Source organism: Branchiostoma floridae, chromosome 13, assembly GCF_000003815.2.
Source record: "Branchiostoma floridae strain S238N-H82 chromosome 13, Bfl_VNyyK, whole genome shotgun sequence".
Taxonomy (NCBI): domain Eukaryota; kingdom Metazoa; phylum Chordata; class Leptocardii; order Amphioxiformes; family Branchiostomatidae; genus Branchiostoma; species Branchiostoma floridae.
This window is the reverse complement of record NC_049991.1, coordinates 19,998,602-20,022,856: the sequence shown is the minus strand read 5'-3', so window position 1 is coordinate 20,022,856 and position 24,255 is coordinate 19,998,602. Positions and strand designations below refer to the sequence as shown.

General features: G+C 41.8%; 1 protein-coding gene, 1 long non-coding RNA gene and 1 other non-coding gene across 3 annotated transcripts in view; 1 reads left to right on the top strand and 2 right to left on the bottom strand.

The window, feature by feature from the left end:
- Positions 1-5,680: 5,680 nt before the first annotated feature.
- Positions 5,681-6,319, bottom strand: LOC118429654. Its single transcript, XR_004832765.1, has 2 exons — positions 6,255-6,319; positions 5,681-5,803 (listed from the first exon to the last, which is right to left on the bottom strand). It is a non-coding gene; the product is annotated as an uncharacterized LOC118429654 (long non-coding RNA).
- On the top strand, positions 6,013-6,083 carry Trnag-gcc. The gene has a single exon. It is a non-coding gene; the product is annotated as a tRNA-Gly (tRNA).
- A 2,571-nt stretch (positions 6,320-8,890) lies between the features above and the next one.
- The window catches only part of LOC118428621 (dynein beta chain, ciliary-like), a 106,091-nt gene continuing 90,726 nt past the window's right edge, over positions 8,891-24,255 (bottom strand). Inside the window, 16 exon segments of the mRNA XM_035838726.1 lie at positions 8,891-9,310; positions 10,113-10,266; positions 11,013-11,252; positions 12,170-12,352; positions 13,462-13,704; positions 14,389-14,508; positions 15,028-15,219; positions 15,851-16,078; positions 16,618-16,894; positions 17,447-17,640; positions 18,554-18,676; positions 19,182-19,336; positions 19,339-19,351; positions 19,837-19,977; positions 21,086-21,250; positions 22,861-23,065. Of these exon segments, the coding sequence (XP_035694619.1) occupies positions 9,087-9,310; positions 10,113-10,266; positions 11,013-11,252; positions 12,170-12,352; positions 13,462-13,704; positions 14,389-14,508; positions 15,028-15,219; positions 15,851-16,078; positions 16,618-16,894; positions 17,447-17,640; positions 18,554-18,676; positions 19,182-19,336; positions 19,339-19,351; positions 19,837-19,977; positions 21,086-21,250; positions 22,861-23,065 (2,857 nt within the window). The 3' untranslated portion in view covers positions 8,891-9,086.

The following is a 24,255-nucleotide window of genomic DNA, read 5'->3' as shown; positions in this document are numbered from 1 at the left end:
CACATGTAATGTTTATTGTCTAACTCCACCATGATCTGTAGCTGTCAGTTTTTCATCGAGCCAAGGACACTATATCCAACCACACTAAGCTCTATTATGATGTTTAATCAGCATGTTTAATCCCACACCTTAGAATTCAGGGATAAATGTTGAAAAATTGATGAAGGCGGATACAGGTTACAATGTAAAGGATTACTTTAAGTGGCACCTGCTCATTTCCTGGGAGGACCACCTCGACAATTCACGCAGCATCCAAATTTGGTCACACCATTCCAGCACATTCTAAGTTACAGGAATATTTTCAGGGTGTGAACAATCTTAAATAACTTTTTTTTTTCAATTTTGGAGAAAAAAAATATTATAATTTTCAAAAACATGTTCACCTTTCTTGCTGCTTGTTTTAAAGAATCCAATACAGCAGAATTCCGTGCATTTAACAGAAAAGCGCGTTAATCCGTTGTGGAATTAGCTGGCTTCTACTGTACATCTATATTAGTCATTTTGCACCCAGTTGTTTATAAATGTATGTCTATAGACGGAGCAGACAGTATACAGTAGAGTGGACTCATTCCTCAACTAATCGAAATCTATCGCGCGACATTCGTCCCTCACGCGGAGCAAAACTACTTTTTGTTTGTTTGTTTGTTTATTCTTTATTTAACCAGGGTGAAAGCATGTAGCCTGACGGCGTTTTTTTGTGCTCCCCTGGGGGAGAACCCCGAACATAAGTCATACATAAAGTTCAACAAAATGCAATATCCACATTTGGTCACACCATTCCAGTATATTCTAAGTTACAGGGATATTTTCAGGGTGTGAACAATTTTGAATAACTTTTTTTCCAATTTTGGAGAAAAAATATTTTCACCTTCAAAAACATGTTCACTTTTCTGGCTGCTTGTTGTAAAGAATCTAATACATGCTATAGTTAGATTTAACTCCATTTTAGGAGAAGATAACCTTTACTGTCCAGGTAGGTAAACACATGAGAGGGTTTTAAGACCTTAGAACCACTAGTGGAAATGATACGTAAAATTCAACATGTTGATATTTTTATATTAGTCATTTTGCACCCACTTGTTTATGAATGCATATGTATAGACGTAGCAGACAGTATACAGTAGAGTGGACTCGTTCCTCAACTAACCGACATCTATCGCGCGACATTCGTCCCTCACGCGGAGCAAAGTTACTTTTTGTTTGTTTGCTTATTCTTTATTTAACCAGGGTGCAAGCATGTAGCCTGACGGCGTTTTTTTTGTGGCCCCCTGGGGGAGAACCCCGAACATAAGTCATACATAAAGTTCAAGAAAACCAAATTGACTTCAATATCATAATCATACATGAATAAAGCTCCATAAAACCAAATTACTTGGATGATATCAACTTACTTTGATGATATCAAATATTATCAATTGAAGTCAGTTGTCCAACATGGACTAAAACATAATGTAAGTATTTTTCTATTTTTACATGCGTGCGTTTGTTGTAAAAATTGCCTTACCTTGTCCACAGCCGCCAGGTAGGAAACAGGAACAGGCGATCACAACGGCACAGAACAGACGCAGAACGGACATTTTCCTCGGTTGTTTTCCTTCGGAATTACTCCAATTGAAATATTAAAAAGTCCACAAGATCAACACACCCTCCCCTGTGGGCGGTGGGGTCTCCACTTTACACTTGTCCAAAATAGTTTCCGCAGTAGAAAGTTTACTATAAAAACTTTAGATAAGAAAAGTCAGGATCAGCCTCCGTCCTATTGGATCAGCCTCCGTCCTATTCGCCTACCACCGCCAAAGTCTCAGCTATATCTCCGGAGCAGCACGGGAAGCCCTCCCCGATGGTTGGGGAGGTAGCGCTCGTCTGACTGTCGACTTTACAATTGTCCACTGTAGTTTCCGCAGTAACACGTTACAAAAAAAGTTCAGATAATAGGAAAAAAAACAAAGTCAGGATCAGCCTCTATCCAACTGGATCACCTCCGCCAAAGTCTCAGCTATATCTCCGGAGCAGCACGACAAACCCTTCCCCGAGGGGACGGGGAGGTACACCTTGTCTGACCGTGGACTTTTACAGTTGTCGGCTAAAGTCTACACAGAAAAAAATACGAAAAGGAAGCTGCATAAACTTCTCTCCGATCGGATCAAACAGAAGTCGCTTACCCCACCACCGCCAATTGTGTCTCAACTGTTCTTTGGTACAGCTCAGACAACAAGACGAGTAGATACCACCAAATGTCAGACTTCTAGATGGGTACTCTATTAATATGATATGATAAAGATCTGTTACTGGGAGGACGAAACCATTGCGACAATGGGTACGAAAAAGTTCCCGACTAGGCTAGGACAGGGTCGCAGACATTGCCGTAACATTTCACTTCTTATTTTACGACTTAGATTTTGTACACCAATCCTTGTGTGGTACGCATTATAAGAATTTACGCACCTCAACCTGTAACATTGAAATGATATGTACAGCACCCCCTCTCCGTTTTACCAGTTAAGTGTCCCAACTGTTGCTATTACCCCTAACAGTAACACAGTTGATTTTGTTTCCCTTCTTGATGGCACACTAAAATGAGGGCTAAGTTATAGCTCTTGTCACCCCGAATAAAACGCGCTTTTCAGATTTCAAATTGGACAAAGCTAAGTCAAGAAATTAATTTTTGAAGAAATAAATGTTGGTATTTTCGGGGGAAACCTTAATCATTAGTCTAATAGGGCCCTAATGGCACCAGAGGGACCTACCAATCAATACAAAACACACAGTGTATAATGAGCAGAGTCAGTAGTAGGGTTCATTGATCCACAGCTCTTATCAGTCATTCAAGATAACACAACCGTCTGCTGTTACCAGCTTACAAATTTTAACATGACCTTAACATTTATAACAAATTCTTACTTAATTAGTAATCTGCATATCAATTAGATAAATACAGTACATAGCTTAGGTGTACTTTTTGCAGATATAATAATTTGCTGCTCTACATTCAGTAAAAAATCAGGTTCAGTTGACACCTAGCACAGCAAGGCTAACAAATAAATACTCTTTTAAGGTTTTATTAAGATTAGAAATAAGCATATATGCATATAAATTAGGTAAATACACGGCGCTCTCTCTGCGACCTCAAATTAGGAAGAGCGCTGCGAGAGCGCGGTGGGATAGCCAAGGTCGCCATGAGAGCGCCATGGTCGCCATCACCTCCGCGATTGTTTTGAACCTGCTTAAAACAGTCGCCGTGAGAGAGCCGTGGGCGGCGATCCAACGATGAGCGCAGAGAGAGCGCCAAGGGAGCGCACAGCGAGCGTGGCGAGCGCAATAGGTCTCAACAGTTGGCACGCGAACAGACAAAAGGCGCTGTGGTAACCTAGCAACGGTAAATAGTTTCCTTTTCCGTCTTTTTTTTCACACTTTGTTCATTTGCAGCTTCTTTAGTATCATCGACGAATTTTGACACAAATACTAACGGTTCACCCTGGCTGTTTTCTCTTCAGCTGTTCAATTTTTTCCATAGAACTAACCCTCCTCTACTCTTGATATATAGACCCACGCCTTATATTAAATTAGTCAGAATTCGGGATGAAACATAGAATACTATCTTTACAATAAGACAAACACAAAACTACAGAAAATATTTTAAAATGTTACGACATGTTGGAAACTACCCAGACAAGAAGTGGTCAATTTTAGAATACTGATACTAGTATTGGCGGCTGGTGGCAACAATGGCGGGTAATTATTTGGACATCAATTTAATCATTTTCAAGGACTTCAATTAATTCCCTAACACAAAACATCGTGTCATGCACCACGCTAGCTTTTCAAAAGCTGACAAAGGAGAAATTATATTCAAGGACATTAATTGAATCATTTTACAAGGACATCAATTAATTCCCTAACACAAAGCATCGTGTCATGCACCACGCTAGCTTTTTAAAAGCCAGCAAAGGTAGAATTATATTCAAGGACTTCAATTAATTCCCTATAATACAACACACCATGTCACAACAATAGCTATTTATTTGTAATACATGTTGCAGTGGATCGTCGTTTTGAATGTGATTTTGCCAAAGTTTTATACCAAAATGCCTGGTTTGTATCACGCCAGGAATTATGAAGTCAATACGAATGAATAGTACTAGGGAGTGTCGCGATGACGTACACCCAACCCTCCCTTCATCAAATTTTTAAACGCTCATTTTTTCGTATCATTAACTTTTGTTGGCTCTCTAATGGAATTAATTTGCGCGAGGTCTCCGATAGATTCTTAGATAGCGCGGGAAAGGAACAGCAGAATAGATATGTAGTAGTTTCTACGGCAGAATCGTGGTATAGACAGCTAAGCGGTATGGGCACAAACGTTCGAAAAGGTGACAATCGTTTACGGGACGTAAAATTGCGTCGCCACAAGAACCGCTAACATGAGCCATCGCGAACATATCCCACTTTACAGTAACACCGCGAACATATCCCACTTTACAGTAACACCGCGAACATATCCCACTTTACAGTAACACCGCGAACATATCCCACTTTACAGTAACACCGCGAACATCACACTTTACAGTAACACCGCGAACATATCCCACACAAACACAGCCGACGCTGTAGGGATGATAGCAATTAGGATTTTACCATAGGCAATATGTATATATATATATATATACCTCCTTCGGTCAATTTTGCGTGTCCAATATGAAACAAGGTAAGGCACAGTGAAGTTTGCCTTCATGCTTGACATTATCTTACCTTGTTTCCCATTGGACATAACATCGACTATTATAATTCCACCAGGTGCCATAATACCGCCACGTGAAAAAAAACGTTAGTATAGAGGTCTTCCCAAGATTGTCTTGAATACCGAATGTTAAATATGTAATACAATGCAGATATCTAGGTTTTATCGAAGACAATCTTGTGAAGGCCTCTATTACAACGTTTTTTGAGGTGGTGGTATAATGGCACCTGGTGGAATTATGCGAATGTATGTTACATGTGAACGTTTCCAAAGTCAAATTTGCTTCAGTAACTGCTTTAGCGTATCTTGTTACCTTCTTTCATCGACGCTTTGTCAGAATTGTTAAATAGAGGACTAAACAAACAAAAAAACTTTGAAGATACTTGCAAAGGCCGGGAATCGAACCCGGGCCTCCCACGTGTCAGGCGAGAATTGAATCACCGATGCTTTTTAAATTTTTTCTAATTCACATTTCTTTAAAGAGGACGAGACGGAAAGCAGACCCTGCTTATCGAGGTCTTCTCCTCATGTACATGTACATAAACAAAATAAGGACACACATACATGGCTACAAAACGCTAAATAACAAAGTCAAGAGATTATGATAAAGACATGAAATAAAACAACAAGGAATCAAATAACAAAGTGATGCTTGCGTCTAATCTGGCTAGAAATTTAACCTCAACTCCTTGCTTTAAGCTGATATATTTTGTTTATTCGACAATTTCCTGAAATTTTACAAACATGTCACAGTATTACATGTTACAACCATACTTGACTAGGCATACGAAAATATTTGACGATACATTTGCAGTTTCGAGCTCACGTAACACAATATTTACATTAACTTAATTGTGCATGACTTTTTATCAACACAGGGGTGTCGGAACATAGCAGTTTCGGAACATAGCAGTTTCGGAACATAGGGTGTCGGAGGAAAAAGTCCCACCCTCTCGTCGTGGTACTTGAAGTACTGGATGCGGTGCTGCGGGATGGCCAGGTCGTCCTGCTCGGCATCGCTCAGCTCTCCCCACGTGAAGTCGTCGAACGGTCTCTCCTCAACACCTGGATACAAAGTGCATCGATGGAGGTTTAAGACGTCCTGGTGAAACTGGTACGCCACAAAAGCAGTTACTCAAGCAACCGAAGAAATAGAATTGTTTCCCTTCACGATCGTTTACAATACGTGGGCTATTTGGTCTGGGTTAGGCACGTGTCAATTGTTTTAGCTTGCATTTTTCACCAATCAAATGTGAAGTCTCGCTGGGACAGAAGCATCGGTGGTTCAGTGGTAGAATTCTCGCCTGCCACGCGGGAGGCCCGGGTTCGATTCCCGGCCGATGCAATATCATTTTTTCTTACCAGTTGTAACAAGTGAACTTCATATAGTGGCTTCCATTTACAAGTAATGTTTCGGAATCTCCCCAACCCCAAACAATTTCTGAATACTAGATGCCTGCCTTGAAAAGAGCATTGTCATTTTTCAAATGTTCGATTATATAAAAGTTGGTCTCACCTGTAAACCTGTCCAAGTAGCCAATCACGAAGTTCTTGCTCGGAAGGTCCTCATCCTATTGGATGCGGCTGATGACGTCAAGAGCCGTCCTCATTGGTGGCCTCTTGTTCCCTTTCCTCTCTCGAGAATATTTTATAGCACAAGAATTTACATGTACATGTATTCCAAGAAATAGGCTAATTGAACTTTTCACTAGTTTTAGGAAAGTTGTTTGGTTGAAGCTCGGCAGCGAATCGAAACGTTCTAATGGCACCCCAACATCTGCATGGAGTTGGGAGGAAAACGACGAAGAAATACGTGTGATAGGTACACACCGCTTAGAGATGAAGTATTAAATGTTCATGGCGAAGGCCACCCTAACAATGATGATAACAAAGATTCCCCATGTACATTGACATGTCTGGACTATTGGGAACGTGATGTCGGAATTAGGGGTGGGTACCGGTGCAGAAAATTCTGGCACAGGTGCGGTCCAGAGGATCATGTCCAGGTCAGGACCTTATCGTCTGTGAAAACTTGTGAGTGGGCGATACTCAAAACAATTGTCGATTTCGCTACAAAATTTCTTTGGGTGGAATATCTGACGTCCATTCACGTTTTAAAATCCTATTCGAGTCATGTAAACAACACTAACTGCCTCTTTTCTAGACCAATTTTGACTGTAGAAGCTTGGTAAAAATAACTGTAAACTCTCCTCTGCTCCACTCTTATTTTCTTGGGCCGTTAAGCCCTAAACACATGAACGCCTTTTCGAATCTGTCCAACATCCGATCTACTGATTTTTTTTTCAGGTCTGTTTTTTTCTGGACTGGTCCAACAAGAAAAACCGGTTTTGAAAAAAACCCTAGTCGGTATATATTCCTGCATTTACATCTAACGTTACAGCCATTCCAAAATATTTATTCATTCGTGAATAGTTGGCACATAACTGTGTAAAGACACTATATAGAACCACAGCTTCATTTCCACCGACGTTTCGGCGACAGTCTATCGCCTTCCTCAGGGCTGACTGACTGGTTTGTGACAGCATCTGTAAGTAGTGACTGTCATCTTGCTGCGCAGTGACTGTCATCTTGCTGCGCAGTGACTGTCATCTTGCTGCGCAGTGACTGTCATCTTGCTGCGCAGTGACTGTCATCTTGCTGCGCAGTGACTGTCATCTTGCTGCGCAGTGACTGTCATCTTGCTGCGCAGTGACTGTCATATTGCTGCGCAGTGACTATCATCTTGCTGCGCAGTGACTGTCATCTTGCTGCACAGTGACTGTCATCTTGCTGCACAGTGACTGTCATATTGCTACGCAGTGACTGTCATATTGCTGCGCAGTGACTGTCATATTGCTGCGCAGTGACTGTCATATTGCTGCGGTTCAGTTTGAACCACTCAGAATTGCTCTGAGGAAGCTTAGGTGACACAAATTCCGTTCTCCCAGATTCAGTTAACCTATTCAACAATCAGAGTGAGAAAACAATCAGTAGACAATTACGATGAGAATTTATTTCATTTTTTTATTCAACACTTTCAAAATTCTTTTTACAGCCTTGTGTATTAGTTGTTCTTATTAGAACCTTCCACACCATTCAAACATACAATGAACAAACACGTGTGCCAGAACACAAAACCCACATTACAAGTCCACCAGTGACTTAAGACATCATTACAAAGTGTTGTGGTCATGGGACCTGGCTGTCACAAGAATGAACTCCCCATTTCTGACATTATGTCACAATTGCACTACATCAGATTATAATTATGGTGTATCCTTTGTTATTTTGCAGCATATTGACATTACACTTGGGTGACATGCCAACACAAGTGTGCGATAACTTTGAATTTTTTTGAGTACGTCATGTTCACAAAAATTACTTTACCCCTTCTCACAACTATAGGAACTTTGGAGAAGCAAACGTGTTACTCAGTTGCCTTTATTTTGAATCAACAAAAAAACATGGCGACAAACTATTAACATCAGACATATGTTCACTTTATAAATCTCAAACATTTCAACACAGTCACCAGATATATTCACCATCTATAATCATAGTCTTTGTATCTTTGCATATCCAAAAACATATAAGTTTAAATATTTTGCACCCAAAACACTTTCAGCTCCAATATGTAAAGAAAATTTTGCAGCATCATGACATTTTAAACCAGCAGCAACAAACAAGGTTCGAAAGAACCTTTTATAGTCAACGTTTCAACATTTGGACGGACATTTTATTACATGTATGCCACACAAACTGCTTTAAGGACCAATATTTGTCCTCAATCTACGATCAAATGCTTCTCGTCTTGAAGATCATATGTAAGGATGGCAAGAAAAGAAAAAGACTCACTGTTGAAAAAAATGAAGATCTCGACAAGTAAAAAAAAACAAACAGTGTGTTGCTCAGCGAAACCAAAGGTACTGTAATGTGATTGTCATTCATGAAAGTTTTGTGACAAGTTTGAAATCATTGGCACATGAAAACTGAAACTTTGTTTTCCATTCATTTTTATATGCACGCGAAACTGAAGCAGTTTCATTTCAATTCTAACTACTGAAGTGTATGAATCAAACCAGTTGGAACTGGTTGATTCCAGTTTGGATAGAATGTACCAAGAAGAATGAACGGACCTTTCAGATTGTCACAATGTCAGCATGAAACAAAAAGTTGCAAGGCAGTTTTACCCGGTTCTACCCAAGCAAAATCTGGTTTACACTGGTTAATTCCGGATTGAGAAAAACGTAACAGATTTCCAACAGGTGGATTGGTTCTAGAACAGGTTCTATCGAGTTTAAACCGGTTGAAACTGGTTTTGTCCAGTTGAAACCGGTTTTGTCCGGTTTTACACAGCCAGCAGCAGGGCCACGCCTGCCAGGACCCACTTGGCCGGCTTCTCCTTGGTCTTGAGGTTGAAGGTCCAGACGAAGGTGGGTCCGCGCTGGCGCGTCTTGTAGACGGGGCACTCGTAGACGTTCTTGGAATCCTGGCGGTCCACGGGGATGGCCTTGATGAAGATGACGGGCATGTTGGGGGTGAGCTCCTTCAGACGGGAGTCCGCGATCAGACCTGGAGGGGGGGGTAAAGAAAGTTTAAGACCATCACTTCACTGTAACACTAGTTCACCTATATCCATTGTGTCAGGGTATATCAAAGTTTACAGATGGTGGCTTTAACTTGTAATATTATTAGAACATTTCTGTAACAGTACAAAACATTATGGTGGCTTTATGTTCAACTTCATGTTTTTTGCGGTAGCTGCTTCACCACAAACTCAAAACCACCACAAGCATTTTCCTTCTGTCTTTGGCACCACCTTCTCCCTAGTACATGTATCTACAGTATGTATTATTACATTTCTGTACTAAACATTTCACCAAACTGTTTGAGGTACTTTTGAAGCTTAACACACATGAAGACAAAGTGACATAAATACAGCACATTTTATATTTTGAGTTCAAATTTATTCATTTCTCCATACAACCTGCTGTATACCACAGTGAACTCAGAAACCACGGCACTTAACACGTACTCCATTTTCCCACTAGTACCGCAAAATTAAATCCCTCCAAATGTAAATGCATTAATCTACAGTACCCAGAAAGATTAAGGAGGCCATCCACATTCAGTGAACCGCAATGAGGGTTAGGAGCTGCCCAAGTCCTACCCCTACTCCACAAGGAGGCAAGGGTGATCTATGCAAGCCTGACCTAGTCTTGTGCTCTCTCGCAAGATTGAGACTAGATCACTCTCCATCAAAAGCCCTGGTTCCTAACATTTCGGTTCCTAACAGACTGGTTTCTCAAAATTACTAGTGAAACACCAATGAATGGAGATCCCAATAAAACAAAATTAATAAACAAACGCCCACCTGTCTGCGTGTCCCAGCGCGCCCCCTCCATGAAGAGCCCGTGGATGTACGAGCCCTCGCGCGGCGGAGAGCTGAAGTCCTCACGATTCTTCTTCGTCACGTCGCACTGCAGGCACATCTTGTCCAGCGGCCACTCGTTCTTACGGGCCATGCTCTGGTATTAAGGGAAAAAAACAGGTTTTCGCATCAGCCCAAGTTCAAGGCGCATAAATAAACTACCCGGCAGTATAGTGAGTTTACAAACAGGCTGGATACCAGATTATAGATAAAGAACACAAAACTGCCTCCTTTTTTTAATCTCCCTCAAGGACCGTACATAGTTTTATTGACATTGCACTGGCTACACTTGTACATGTAATGCAGTTTCGATAGGTCAACCAACAGCTTGCAATTGATGTGAGTATGCTGACCCAGCATACCCAGGGTCGGTCGATAGAGCTTCTCATATGTTTGTTTTTCTTTTTAGATTTCGGTTGAACCGTGCAAACTTTAAGAAATATACAATTTTGCAGTGTAAAATAGTTGCATCCTAGGCACTGGTACATTGTACTTTCAACACCATATTGTAATCATACAGGACCTGTTATATACTAGTACATTGTACAAGAACAAGTATATTGCTAAACTAACCAAAGAAGTGATTATGTTTACTACACATTATCAGAGGTACTTTACAAAGTACAGTACAAACCGCTTAAGTGCACACTCCATTTGCTGAGTACATTTCGTGCACATATCCGGATGGTGCAACAAAGCGAAGTTATCAAGCTGGACCACGCCACCACAGGATTTTGGGATTCCGTGCAATTAACAGAGCTGTGCGATTATCCGTTGTGCAACTAACTGGCTTTTACTGTATACTAATAACAAACAAACAAACAAACAAACAAAGAAACAGACCTGCATGATGGCCGTGAGGAAGGACTGCGGGTTGAAGAAGCCGCCCAGCCATACGGCCGCGGGCAGGTTGAAGTCCGACGTCCACTGCTCGAGCTCCTTGATTCGCTGGAGCAGGTCGGCGTACCAGGCGGCCAGGCCGTTCAGCGACGGGTAGGCGCGCTTGGTCCAGGAGTCGGGCACGTAGTCCAGGAACAGGGCGTTGGAGAGGTCCTCCATGTCTGAGGTGATGGTCAGTTCACCCTGTGGGGCGGAATTGGGCATGAGAAGGTGTGAGGAGTCGACTATCATAGTCTCTAACACACTCAGAGAGTTACATGTAGGGGTCACCACAGCAGGGTTCGAAATACACCCAAAATTGGAACTGTACACCCAATTTTTTCAGTGGGTGCACAGGTTGCACCCAAATATTTTATTAGGTTTATGTATGTAAAGCTATCAAGTTTACTAGTATACATCATATTCTTGACATCTTAGTGTTAGAAAGATAATAAAAATGTCTGTCACTGTGGTTATGGGCCGTGAGTGAGTGAGTGATGGTAGTTGTTTAAGAATTTGAAAGCTTGTAACTAAGTTTTGTTATTAAGGTCTTTACTTAAATTTAAGTGGTGCACCCAAAAATGAATTTCAAAACCTGCCACAGTGTAAATTTTCCATGCTTGTCAATGTTATGTTGACTTATGTGCAATTTTGCTATGAAGTGTATACTGTTACTAAAATACTGTTTCTATTAATATATATGTAACCAGGATTACCCGAAAAAGAGAACCAGAGCTCTTAATTCCTGAATAATGGATAATAATGAAGTCAAAGTCTAAGTCAACTGAGGGTCGGTCCCATGCCGAAAACAGATCTAGAGCATTCTGGAGAGAGTGTCTATAGCCGCCATCAGCACTAAGTGCCGGCAGGCAAGTATTTTGTTAGTGTTGGTTATGTTAAGTTTGTTTGTTTTCATTCACGAGGCCATCACTTGGTTTGCTTTTTTTAGTACTGATTACTATTAACATGGTTTCTGGTTTTTCTTCCTTTGATTTGGAAACTTATTAAAGACCAAAAAGAGAACATATCAATTTCTTCTAGTACTCCTTATGGTCAACGTGATTTCTGCCTTTCTTTTCTGTTTGTTTTCATCTGAAAACAGAAACTTCCAAACTGCCCACCTTGAGTCCGAGGTCCAGCTCCTTGAGCGAGCGGCGGAGCTCCTTGGTGAGCATGTTCATGCGCTCGCATTCCTGGAAGGCCACCACCACGTACGGCGTGCGCTCCTCTGCCTTCGCCATGATCTCAGCCATGTTGAACTCTTCCGGAAGCTTCTCAACAATCTCGTCCAGAACGCCCTTGACCTGTCAATCAATCAATCAATCAATCAATCAATCAATATTACAAATCAATCTGAGAGTGTAAAACATTACAAACGTCAACCTTTGATCTGTCAATGAATCAATCAGTTAATCAATCAATATTACAAATCAATAATTGCAAATGTCAACCTTTGACCTGTCAATCAATCAATCAATATTCCAAATCAATCTGAGAGTGTGAAACAATACAAATGTCAACCTTTGACCTGTCAATCAATCAATCAATATTCCAAATCAATAATTACAAATGTCAACCTTTGATCTGTCAATGAATCAATCAATCAATCAATTACTAGACTTATTGATCGATCAATCAACAAATCAATTGATCAATCTATTGGTAAACCAATCCATCAATCAATCAATCAATCCATTGGTTAATCAATCAATCAATCAATCAATCAATATTGGAAATCACCCTGATAGTGTAATAACTCCCTGGTTGCGCCAGCCCCTCCCCCTGCGCCGGCGTACTATGTACAAATGTCGCGCAATACAGTTAATCAATTCATTAATTCAATAAATAAACAGCTCAACGAACCTTCTACTCCCTGGTTGCGCCGGCCCCTCCCCCAGGACAATCTGATTTTCATATTCTTAGTGATGGAATTTTAATGTACTTTTCCATATTATTAAGAAAGCGTCACAGAATTTATGTTTTGGAGTGACAACCACCTGTTGCGCTACCCTGGTACAAATGCAGTGCAATAATGCGTGTAAGAGTCGCTTAATTCAAATGCTAAACGAACCTTCTCCTCCCTGGTTGCACCTGCCCCTCCCCCTGCGCCGGCATCGCGCGGCTGCATCTCCAGAAGTTAATTAATCTATTAATAACTATTCAATAAATAAACAGCTAAACGAACCTTCTCCTCCCTGGTTGCACCTGCCCCTCCCCCTGCGCCGGCATCGCGCGGCTGCATCTCCAGAAGTTAATTAATTCATTAATAATTATTCAATAAATAAACAGCTAAACGAACCTTCTCCTCCCTGGTTGCGCCTGCCCCTCCCCCTGCGCCGGCATCGCGCGGCTGCATCTCCAGAAGTTAATTAATTCATTAATAATTATTCAATAAATAAACAGCTAAACGAACCTTCTCCTCCCTGGTTGCGCCTGCCCCTCCCCCTGCGCCGGCGTCACGCGGTTGCATCTCCAGAACCGTCTGGAACAGCTTCTCGGAGGTGGTTGTGAGGAAGCCGATCTCGGCGTTGGGGTGCAGACCGTACAGATACGGGCTCTCCGGGGGCAGGACGTCATCGATGTACTGGTGGTACGCCTGGTAGTCGGAGTTGGGAGGGACGGGGAAGCCGGGCGCTAGGGACAGCTCACCGTCAAGCTGTGGTGGGAGGGTAGAAGGCAATGGTTAGCAGAGCTCGAAATACTACCTGCATATGCAGGTTAGTACAGGTACAGGCTTTCTGGGGCAGCACGTCATCGATATACTGGTGGTACGCCTGGTAGTCGGAGTTGGGAGGGACGGGGAAGCCAGGCACTAGGGACAGCTCACCGTCAAGCTGTGGTGGGAGGTTAGAAGGCATTGGTTAGTAACAATTTTAAGAGACTCAGTAATTTGGGGAGAATCTGTAATTCAATGTACTGGTGGTACGCCTGGTAGTCGGAGTTGGGAGGGACGGGGAAGCCTGGCGCTAGGGACAGCTCACCGTCAAGCTGTGGTGGGAGGTTAGAAGGTAATGATTTGTAATTGAATGTATTACATTTGTAAACTACAATACTTTCTCAATTACTGTCATAAGGCAATGCTTAGTTATTGTAACTGCCACTGTAACAGTGTAACTCAAACTACAGTAATTAATAACTGAATTTTCTTGATTACCGTGATACGGTGATGGTTAGTAATTGTATCACAACTTAAGCTCATCATATTTTCTTGATTACAGCACTTCCAAGCTTTTTAAAATCGAGAAGGTGCTGAAATTTGTTCCCAAAGTTGGGGTGCATGCTACAGTTTTAGGATGGATGAACTGTAACTAGTTAAAAGAGAAGAGAAGAAGAATCTGACCATATCCGGGTGCAGGTACTCCTCCAGATAAGTCCTGCAGAGTTTCCTGTCCCAGTCGTCGGTGATGTGACCTCCATACATGATCTCACCAAACAGGTAACGCAGGTCCTCCCATGGCACCTAAGGCAACAGAAGTCAGAATTTTATTTATTTGGGGCACAGGGCCTTCACTCCAATGCAAACCTTGTTAAAAATGCTTGAGCAAGAGAAAACCCTAATTTCAAGCAGTATCTATTCATGCCTGTCATATAATCTAAGTATGTTCTTTCACTTCTTTACTTTTACATACAATGTAGGACTAGGCCACAACCATGCAGCTAGTGAAAGAACCTACAATGAAAAGGTTTTCAGGCCTGAACTTTAATTAGTGTTAGCCTTCAGTTAGTTGTAGAGCGTCATGGCATCAAATAGCAGCTACTGTAAACAGTAAAACCCCTCAAAAATCAATGGCGATACTTGGTAATAATTATTATCCATGACCTATCTAACAATCTGAGACAAAAAGGCCCACCTTGGCATTAGCTACCAGATAGTTGTAGCATCATGGCATTGAATAATAGCTACAGTAAACCCCCTAAAAATCAAACTAATATCCATCAGACTTAAAATCTTAGACAATCTGAGACAAAAAAGGCCCACCTTAGCGTTAGCCTCCAGATAGTTGTAGAGCACCATGGCGGAGATGGTGAGGTCGCCCGTGTTGAACGGGTACGGGCGGTTCCAGCCCTGGGGGCCGAACTTCAGCCGCTCGCCGACCACCGCGTGGAAGTAGCAGATGGCGAACAGGATGCACTTGAACTCGCTCTCACGGGCACACATCTCCAGCGTTTCCTGGGGGGCACAGGAAGCAATGTCACTGTATTCTGATTGGTTGTTATATCTGAGTTCTCAATTTTATTGGTCAATGTCCCTGAGTTCTCAATTTTGAATCGTCAACCTGTCTGAGCTCTCAATTCTGATTGGCCCATCGTCTGATTGGTCATTGGTCGTTCTGATTGGTTGTTGCATCAGAGTTCTCAAATTTGATTGGTCTATGGATTTTCAAATAAAGTCTCAAAGACTCATGAGTTCCAAATTTGATTGGTTGATATCCCTGAGGTCTCAATTTTTAATCGTCAGCCTGTCTGGTTTCTCAATATTGATTGGTCAATGTTTCTGAGTTCTCAATTCTGATTGGTCAATGTCCCTGAATTCTCAATTTCAATTCATCAATCTCTATATATATTAATGAGTTTTCGATTCTGATTGGTCAATCTCGCTGAGTTTCTTATTTGCTAAAGTGTCAAAAATACTGTCACAGTGGTCAATTTCAATTCATCAATCTCTATGAGTTCTTGATTCTGATTAGTCAATTTCTCTGAGTTCTCAAATTTGATTGGTCAATTTCTCTGAGTTCTCGATTCTGATTGGTCAATCTCTCTGAGTTCTAACTCAAAGGCATAATGAAGATTCTCCCACCCACCTGGTTGAAGTTGTTGAAGGCCTTGTGCAGGTTGGCCTGGATGCCGGTTGGAGGCTCGTTGGTGATTTTGATGGAGGACTCGAGGATGCCCTGCGGGATGATGTGGGAGGCAGCGGAGGCCGCCGGCTCGGCCGAGATGTAGACACGGTACGCCTCGTTGCTCCCCACGCTGTACTTCTCAAGTTTCTTCTCCAGCGTTCCCAGCCACTTGGCTACCAGATGGACGTTCTGTTGTGAAAGGCAATTCAAGTTGGTAATGTAATTGATATGCCTGGTTCAAACTGTGTCAGTGAAAATTCTGGTAGCCAGGTTTTCTTCTCCAGTGTTCCCAGCCACTTCAAGCCACCAGTTGGACGTTCTGGTGCAGATGAATGCAAATGCAACATGATCTGTGATTTCCAGCTTACCAAAAGCATACTTTTACATGATACCTGGTATCAAAGATACGTAATATATGCCTGGTTCAAATTGTATGGGAGAAATTCTGTTAGCCGGTTTTGAGAAGTTACTTCTCCAGCGTTCCCAGCCACTTGGCCACCCGATGGACGTTCTGGTGCAAAAGGCAATGTATCACCAAAAAGGTCACTTTTACATTAGTCATACCTGATATCATGAAAGATACAATGTAATTCAACATGTATGCCGGGTTCAAATTTAAGACTGTAAACTGACTCCAATATCAGCAATGCTGCCTGGGAATCTGTGCAATGTATTCTGTCACATATGCTAATAAATAGATAAACAAACAAACAAACAAACAAACAAACCTGCAGGATGACCCAGTGCCCCTCCACAGCTGCCAGATCCAGCGCCTGTTCCGCCACAATCTCCTGACCTTGCCCCAAGGACACGTTGTGGAAGTTCCGGTTGTCGAAGGTGAAGCCGATCTTCTTCCCATGAGCCTCCACGTCCTTAAGGGGGTCGACGCCCGGCGACAGGATAAAGAACATGGGTGTCTCGGGGCTGCTCTCCTCGTAAGACTTGGCGAACGGAACGCTGCTTCCCTCCACGTACTGTGTTCCAAGCTTCTCCTCCACGTAGTTCCTACAATAAAATATTCACAATCATGAAAGCCGTGTTATGTTTAGCCTGGGTTCACGATAGTAGTTTGCTCCGGCATTTATTATCATACACTACATGTAATCATACAGTCGGATCTCTGCTAATTCTTTCTGGGAACCTTGATATCTCTACCCTCGTCCGCTTGCGATCTAGAACCCATTCCTTAATTTGCTCATTATCTGACGTCATCACTAAAAGATTTGAACTATACAGTTCCCCAGACTGGTAGCAGAAGCGAACACAGCAGCAAACTAGTTATGTTGAGATGGACCATGAGAAAAAGACAAAAAACTCATTTTATTCTTATAGATAAACAGAACACAAGCAACGTCCTTGCCCAAAAAACAGTGCATAAAAAAACATTCATATGAAAAAAATAAAAATATCATGATTATATGTCTCTAATAAGAAATCATGCAGTTTCAGTAGTAACTTAACAAACAAACAAACATTACCCACCTGACAGCATACATCTCAACATGCTGTCTCTATAGTAACTAAACAGACAAACAAACAAACAAACAAACAACCCACCTGACAGCATACATCATCCGGTCAGGCCGCAGGGCCCTCATCATGCAGAGTTTCTGCAGAGACGTCTTGTTCTTCCACTCCTGAGGAAACTTCTCTTTCTCAGGACACTCGCTCTCCACAAACTTCTTCCAGCGCTTGGCCGAACCTTCGATGTCTCGGTCAAAGTTTCGGAACTCGTCCATTTGGGACAGGGCCTAATGAGAAATACACAGTGTATAGACTTATTTGTATGTTGATTCTTATGATTTCCTTTTTAGATAAAGGCATTGCATTTGAAAAAAAAGGCCAACTAAGGACAAATTCTTAAGTTTTTAGAATTCATTTTGTTTCTGTGAGTGAGCAAAAAATCATCATGAAAGTTGTCTTTTCTTCATATAAGGTAGACCTCACACTTCATTGAATGAAATAAATTTGGATTGCACTGAAGCTATAAAATGTGAAACAGGCAGATTACAAATTATGTAGATTCTATGTAAAATCTCTAACATGTTGCCTAATAGTAATGGATAGAAATGCTATCTATGAGACTCTGTGCTTTTTTAAGTAAGACTGTACCTTGTATTATTACCCCTAGCCTGGTTACCAAACCCCAGCCCGATCTCAAGTATCTATCGTGCAGGGGTCTGGCCGGATGGCATAGGCTGGCTTCTCAATTTTGCCTCAGTGGGCAAAAAACTCCACCAATGGAACAGCAGCAGGATCAGCAGGAGGTAATACACCCCTACCATGATTGGTTAAAGTCCCTCAACTGTATTTTTTGAATCCATAACAGTTACTGTGACCTCTAAGTACCTGATTCGCTACTGTGGTAGCCTGCTGACCAACTGTGGTGTGTGGTAGCGGGCTACCTGTGGTGTGAGTGGTCATAAATCTTAGGTTCTCCTCCCTCTGATCAAGGGCCTTCGAGAACCTTTCTACAGCCATCCTGCCAGACCCCAACACGAAACATATTTTTGAGGTTGGGGTATGGTATTCAGACTAGATTACTCCTGCCCTCTTGTGAATTTACCGTCACAGTGTCATATAGCTACAAAAACACATATTTAACTCCATTTAAGCCATCTTCCACATTAAATTTTGTAAGTTTTCAGGACAGGTGTGTTTTACCTTGACTCCTCCCCAGCTCGGGTGGGACAGGAAGTCCACAGGTGAGGTGACGTTCACCTGGGCGGGGAAACGCAGAAGGAAGTCCAGCTCTGCAGGGTTGATCAGCTTCTGCATCAGGAGCACCTGGGCGGAAGGAACGGACAAAAAAAACCTTAAAGACGTGCTATTATACCTTCCACAATTGTGGCAAATCTCAATAATTTTGATAAATAAATCAAAGGCCTGGGGAAAAATGTTTTGTTTCCTGTTTTCCGACCTACCCTAGAGAAACATGCCGACCCTAGACTTTTTTTTGGGGGGGGGGGGGGGTATTCCAATAAAAAAAAAACTGCTTGAATGTCCTATCTAATGATAAATGTATCCACTGATTTGTAGCCATTATGCACAAAATTGAAATTTTACATTGAAAATGTGTCGTCATGCATTTCAGCTTTGTTAAACTGTGTGATTGTATGATTTGTATCACTCTTGTTTTGTAGGGCCAAAGTCTAAACAAAAAGATTTCTAACAAAAGAAGATAATCCCTACCTTCTGACCCTAATAATTTATTTTTTCAGGACTGAAACAGGAAACACAACAATTTTTCTATATGCCAAAGCAGCTGGAAGCTGTACAGAGTTAGACTCACCTGGAAGGCCACCTGCGCGGTGAAGGTGAGCTTGTCGCGCTCGAACAGGCCGCGCGTCGTGTACATGAACACAGACCAGGTGATGGAGTCGATCAAGTTGACCACACGAACTTTGACCTCCTCAGCAGCCGTGGCACGTTCAATGGCCTTGTTGACACCACGCTGAAGGCCTAAGAGGAAAGTAGACACGAATATGTTAAGCAAGACTAACTCGTTCTGTTTCTAAGATTTGGTCTTTAAGGTGCAATCTCACTGCACTTGCGGCAAGATTGCGTCACTACGGGGCTCAAAAGACACTCAACGAATTGCAGAGATAAAGAACAAATTTTCTTACTTTTTATGTATTTTGTCGTCTTCTCAGTCATACTTTTACGTATTGCACAATTATATCTAAACTATAAAAAATTGGAGAAAATAACAAAACAATGACACAGTGAACAAACCCCGCAGTGACGCAAGCTTGATACAGTTGGCGCAATTCATGTCACATGCCATGTACAAATGTATGGATTTAGGCAGTCAAGTATGACAGATGGAAGTTTTCAACTTTCTTCTTAATCTGTCCGGATATGCAGCTTGCACTCTTCAGTACACACCTTATACGTTTCGCCACAAGATGGTTAATTTCCTACACAAACAAACAAAAGACACCAACCTTGAGTGAGAACTGGTAGAGCGGGTTGATCTTGTTGAGGTCGTTCAGGATGAAGAAGAGGAGGGATGCCCTGGCGGCGGCGGGGCGGTACCACTCGCGCGCCTCGTTAATCTTCACCTCCGTCACCTTCGCCTCCGTCACCTAAAGGGCACAGAACACGAAGGGATTTTTTAAAATTTTTTATTCACATATATTTTGAGAGTATGAGGCAGAAAGCACAAATTGCTTATTATATTAAGCCTTCTACTCAAGAAACATACGCATAAAACAAACATAGTAAACCACATACATTACATATTAAGTACAAAATGGATAACAGAAAAGTAAATTTCGACAAGACAAGTTGGTGCTGAATCAATTAGGAGAACCTGCCTGTGCAATGGATATAGGTATTGACAAGATCAAAAATATTACAGAACACGAAGGGAGTTGTCATGATATGCAGAAATATTATCATGATTATTATTATATTATCATTTTATCGCTAAGAAGGAAGATAAGATGATCCCTTGCTTTGGTTTTCTGTATTTCCTTTCATGGCACTGTAAATGCAGAAATTTTCGCGGTGGATTAATGTTAACTTAAAACCACGGCGAATAGTTTTCTTTTATATATAATGGTATTAGATTGCAGTCTATGGTGTTGCCGCGAACTTAAATCCACCGCGAAAAGTCCTTTTTCCCGCTACCGCAAAATTAAATCCCCGCGAACTTAAAATGCATTTACAGTATTTGCTAACAGATAATTCTATAATTTCGATTCATTTCTTTGTTAAGTAATTTGATGTATATTACATTATTATCATTTGTTTTTAATTTGTTGAATATGTGCTGACATAAAAAACAACATAAAAAAATGTGAGTCCAGGAATTTCTTGTTGGGACCACCTTTCCAAAATATCTGACTACAACATGAAATTGATGCGCTTAGAATGACTTTGACATGTTCAAGTTATCAACCGTGTATTTCCCAATTAGATGTACACTAGGGTATTGATTTGTTTTGCCAGTTCACTCAAGTACCGATCAAATTGTGCACACTGACAAATCTCACATATGCATGTTTATCCATACCAGTTGTAGAGATCGAATCACCTTTCAATATTAAAATGATAATATCAAATTTCACAACAAAAATCAACAACATGGGATCCTAAACAATGAGTAGGTATTGGAAAAATATCTTAACCTGGAGACAAGATTACTTTAATTTTCTAATAACAATCTATCTGAAGACATTTTCTACCCACCTTAACCTCGATCTCGGCGGCCGTACGCTTGGTCGTCTCGAGGTTCTCGACCAGCGCGGTGTCTCCGAGGAAGTTTCCCTCTGCGGAGGACAGACGGGAGAGCAGGTTGTCCTCAAGACCCTTCAACACGATCTTGAACTCGTTCTGCTGATGCGTTAGCTCGCTCTGGCAGGGGAGGAACGAAAAATGTTTTGTTTATTTATTTATTTGTTTATTAAACTTTCTATCACAATGGAGGGCGAAGTTACCCTTCAACACGATCTTGAACTCGTTCTGCTGATGCGTCAGCTCGCTCTGGCAGGGGAGGAACGAAGAACGTTTTGTTTATCTATTTATTTGTTTATTAAACTTTCTATCACAATGGAGGGCAAAGTTGTCCTCCAGACCCTTCAACATGATCTTGAACTCGTTCTGCTGATGCGTTAGCTCGCTCTGGCAGGGGAGGAACGAAAAACGTTAAATTTAACTCTTGGGCTACACTGACTAAAATTTACAGATGACATCTCAGCGTGCATTGATTTTCGCTTGATCTAATAAAAAACAATTGTGGCCACATGTGACAAATAGCGTCCCTGATCAATAAGATGCAGCAACACATTCCTGGTCTCCCTCTTTAAACAAGACTGGCAAGAAAAACATTGAAATGGTGAAACACACGAAATGTATTCCACCTATCTTTTGATTTTAATTGGCAGTGAATTTGCAGTATGGTTGGAATTTATTTGTAAAATCGGCACAATTCAGTCTGAATTTTTGACTGCCAAGTTTGATTAAATAAAGTTTGATTTGTTTTATAAATGGCATGGATTGTTTCCTACAGTCTTACTAGAGGTGGGCATAAGACAAACTATGCCTGGGAAAGAATTGGATGTTTACACCTGAGACTACCTTTAAGAAGCATTTTTTTCCTGCTGGATTATTCTTTTTTTTTGCCCTCGCGCATTAGTTTTGGAGTCATCCATATAATCAAGTCAGTGTCGCCTTACGTACACAAGGAGGATACAAGGAGAGAGCTACACAGTTTGGGGCATGACATTGTGATGTCTTTAGACTCTGCCAGTAGAGTCTTGAGGGTCTCAAGATCTGGCCTTAGGATTTACGAATCTTCAACTTTCCAATTCCGAAAAGAAAATATCAAAAGCACAACAATTAATCTATTTACCAGGGTCCTAGAGTGTTCACTGTACAAAGATCTGCGAAATGTATTCGCTAATGCCACTAATATAGGTAAAAAATATGCGCACCTAATGAAGGAAGATCTGTTCAAATACCTTACGTCATCATCTAACTACGATATACTGGAAAAACTCTGTAAGCTCGTCCACGCATGTTTTAAGAAGAGAGAAGAAGCATGTAAACTGTAGTATATGTACAGCTTTCCGATTACTTTCTATGTACCAAACTGAGTGCATTTAGCCCCAATGGGGCATGAATATGCAATAAACTTCATTGTTATTGTGATTGATATCTGGCTTCAGGATATAAATCCTCAATTTCTAGAATTCAGAAAAGAAAAAAAATAATTCAAATTAAAAGCACAATAATCATTAACGCTAGTTCACCTTTATCCGTTGGGCAACCTATATCCGTTGCTTTTAAAAACACGGTATTTGGGGATATCACGTTGACGGACGTTAGTTTAAAGTTCAGTATTTTCAGTACATTGCAGTTTAAAACTACCACCCGTCGAACTGATGCGCCTAAATACACTATTTTGCCAAACAACGGATATAGGTTACCCCGCGGATAAAGGTGAACTAGCGTTATGTATTTACCTTGAGGCTCTCAAGATCCGGCCTCTCGCACCTGACGACCTCAGCCAGCAGCTGGTCCTCGAGGCCATCCCTGGTGACGGTGAAGTTGATGAGGGTGGACTGGGCCTGCATCTCAGGCTTGTAGTGGGGGTTGGCCAGCTTGGTGTGCAGGATCAGCCGGAAGTTGGGGTTGTACTCGCACTCCTTGTCTCCGATCTTGATGTAACTGTCGGGGTTAAGAAAGCAAAAATCATCTCATCTGATATTCAGATTCACAGGGCTCGAAATTCATTTTTGGGATTAGGTGCACTGGTGCACCCAGCTTAAAAAATTGGGTGCACCAAAAAAATTTTGGGTGCACCATTTAAATGAAAGTAGTTGTCAGAAAACCTAATAACAAAACTTAGTTACAAGCTATCAAATTCTTAAACAAGTCCCATGACAGACAGTTTTATTGCCTTTCTAACACTCAGATGTCAAGAATATGATGTATACTAGTATATTTGATATCTTTCCATACATAAACCTAAGAAAATAATTGGGTGCACAGCTCCAATTTTGGGTGCACCTGGGTGCACATGCACCCAGTATTTCGAGCCCTGGATTCATCTGACTCTTTGTCAAACTATTTGACTGTTGGGGCAACACAGAAGATTTGGCAGTTACTTTTCTCCACCCTTCATGCCTGTCCATTCTATGCGGTCATCCTCCCATCTTTTCCCTTGTCTACCTTTTTCGTCCTTCATGGACAGTCCCTTGCATGTAGTTTTGGCTAGCCCTGATGACTGTGACACATGGCCGTATCCCTATCCCTAACCCTAACCTTCACTCTCACCCGAACCGTAACCTTAACCCTAACCCTAACCCTATCCTTATCCCTATCCCTAACTCTAGCTCTACCCGTACCCCTCATCATAACCCTATCCCTATCCCTACCCCTATCCCTACCCTTTGCATTAGAATAGAAAGCTCCTTACTGTCCCTTCTTGATGGTGTTCCTGCCCAGAACAGGGTCCAGTACGGGTCTGTCTCCTCCTCCCTAACCCCAACCCTAACCCTAACCCTAACCCTAACACTAACAAAGGTCCTAACCCTATCCCTAACTCTAGCTCTACCCCTACCCCTCATCCTAACCCTATCCCTAACCCTAGCTCTACCCCAACCCCAACCCCAACCCTAACCCTTCGGATAAGAATAGAAAGCTCCTTACCGTCCCTTCTTGATGGTGTTCCTGCCCAGAACAGGGTCCAGTACTGGGTCTGTCTCCTCCTCCCTAACCCTAACCCCAACCCCAACCTTATCCCTAACTCTAGCTCTACCCCTACCCCAACCCCAACCCCAACCCCAACCCTAATCCTTCGGATTAGAATAGAAAGCTCCTTACCGTCCCTTCTTGATGGTGTTCCTGCCCAGTAC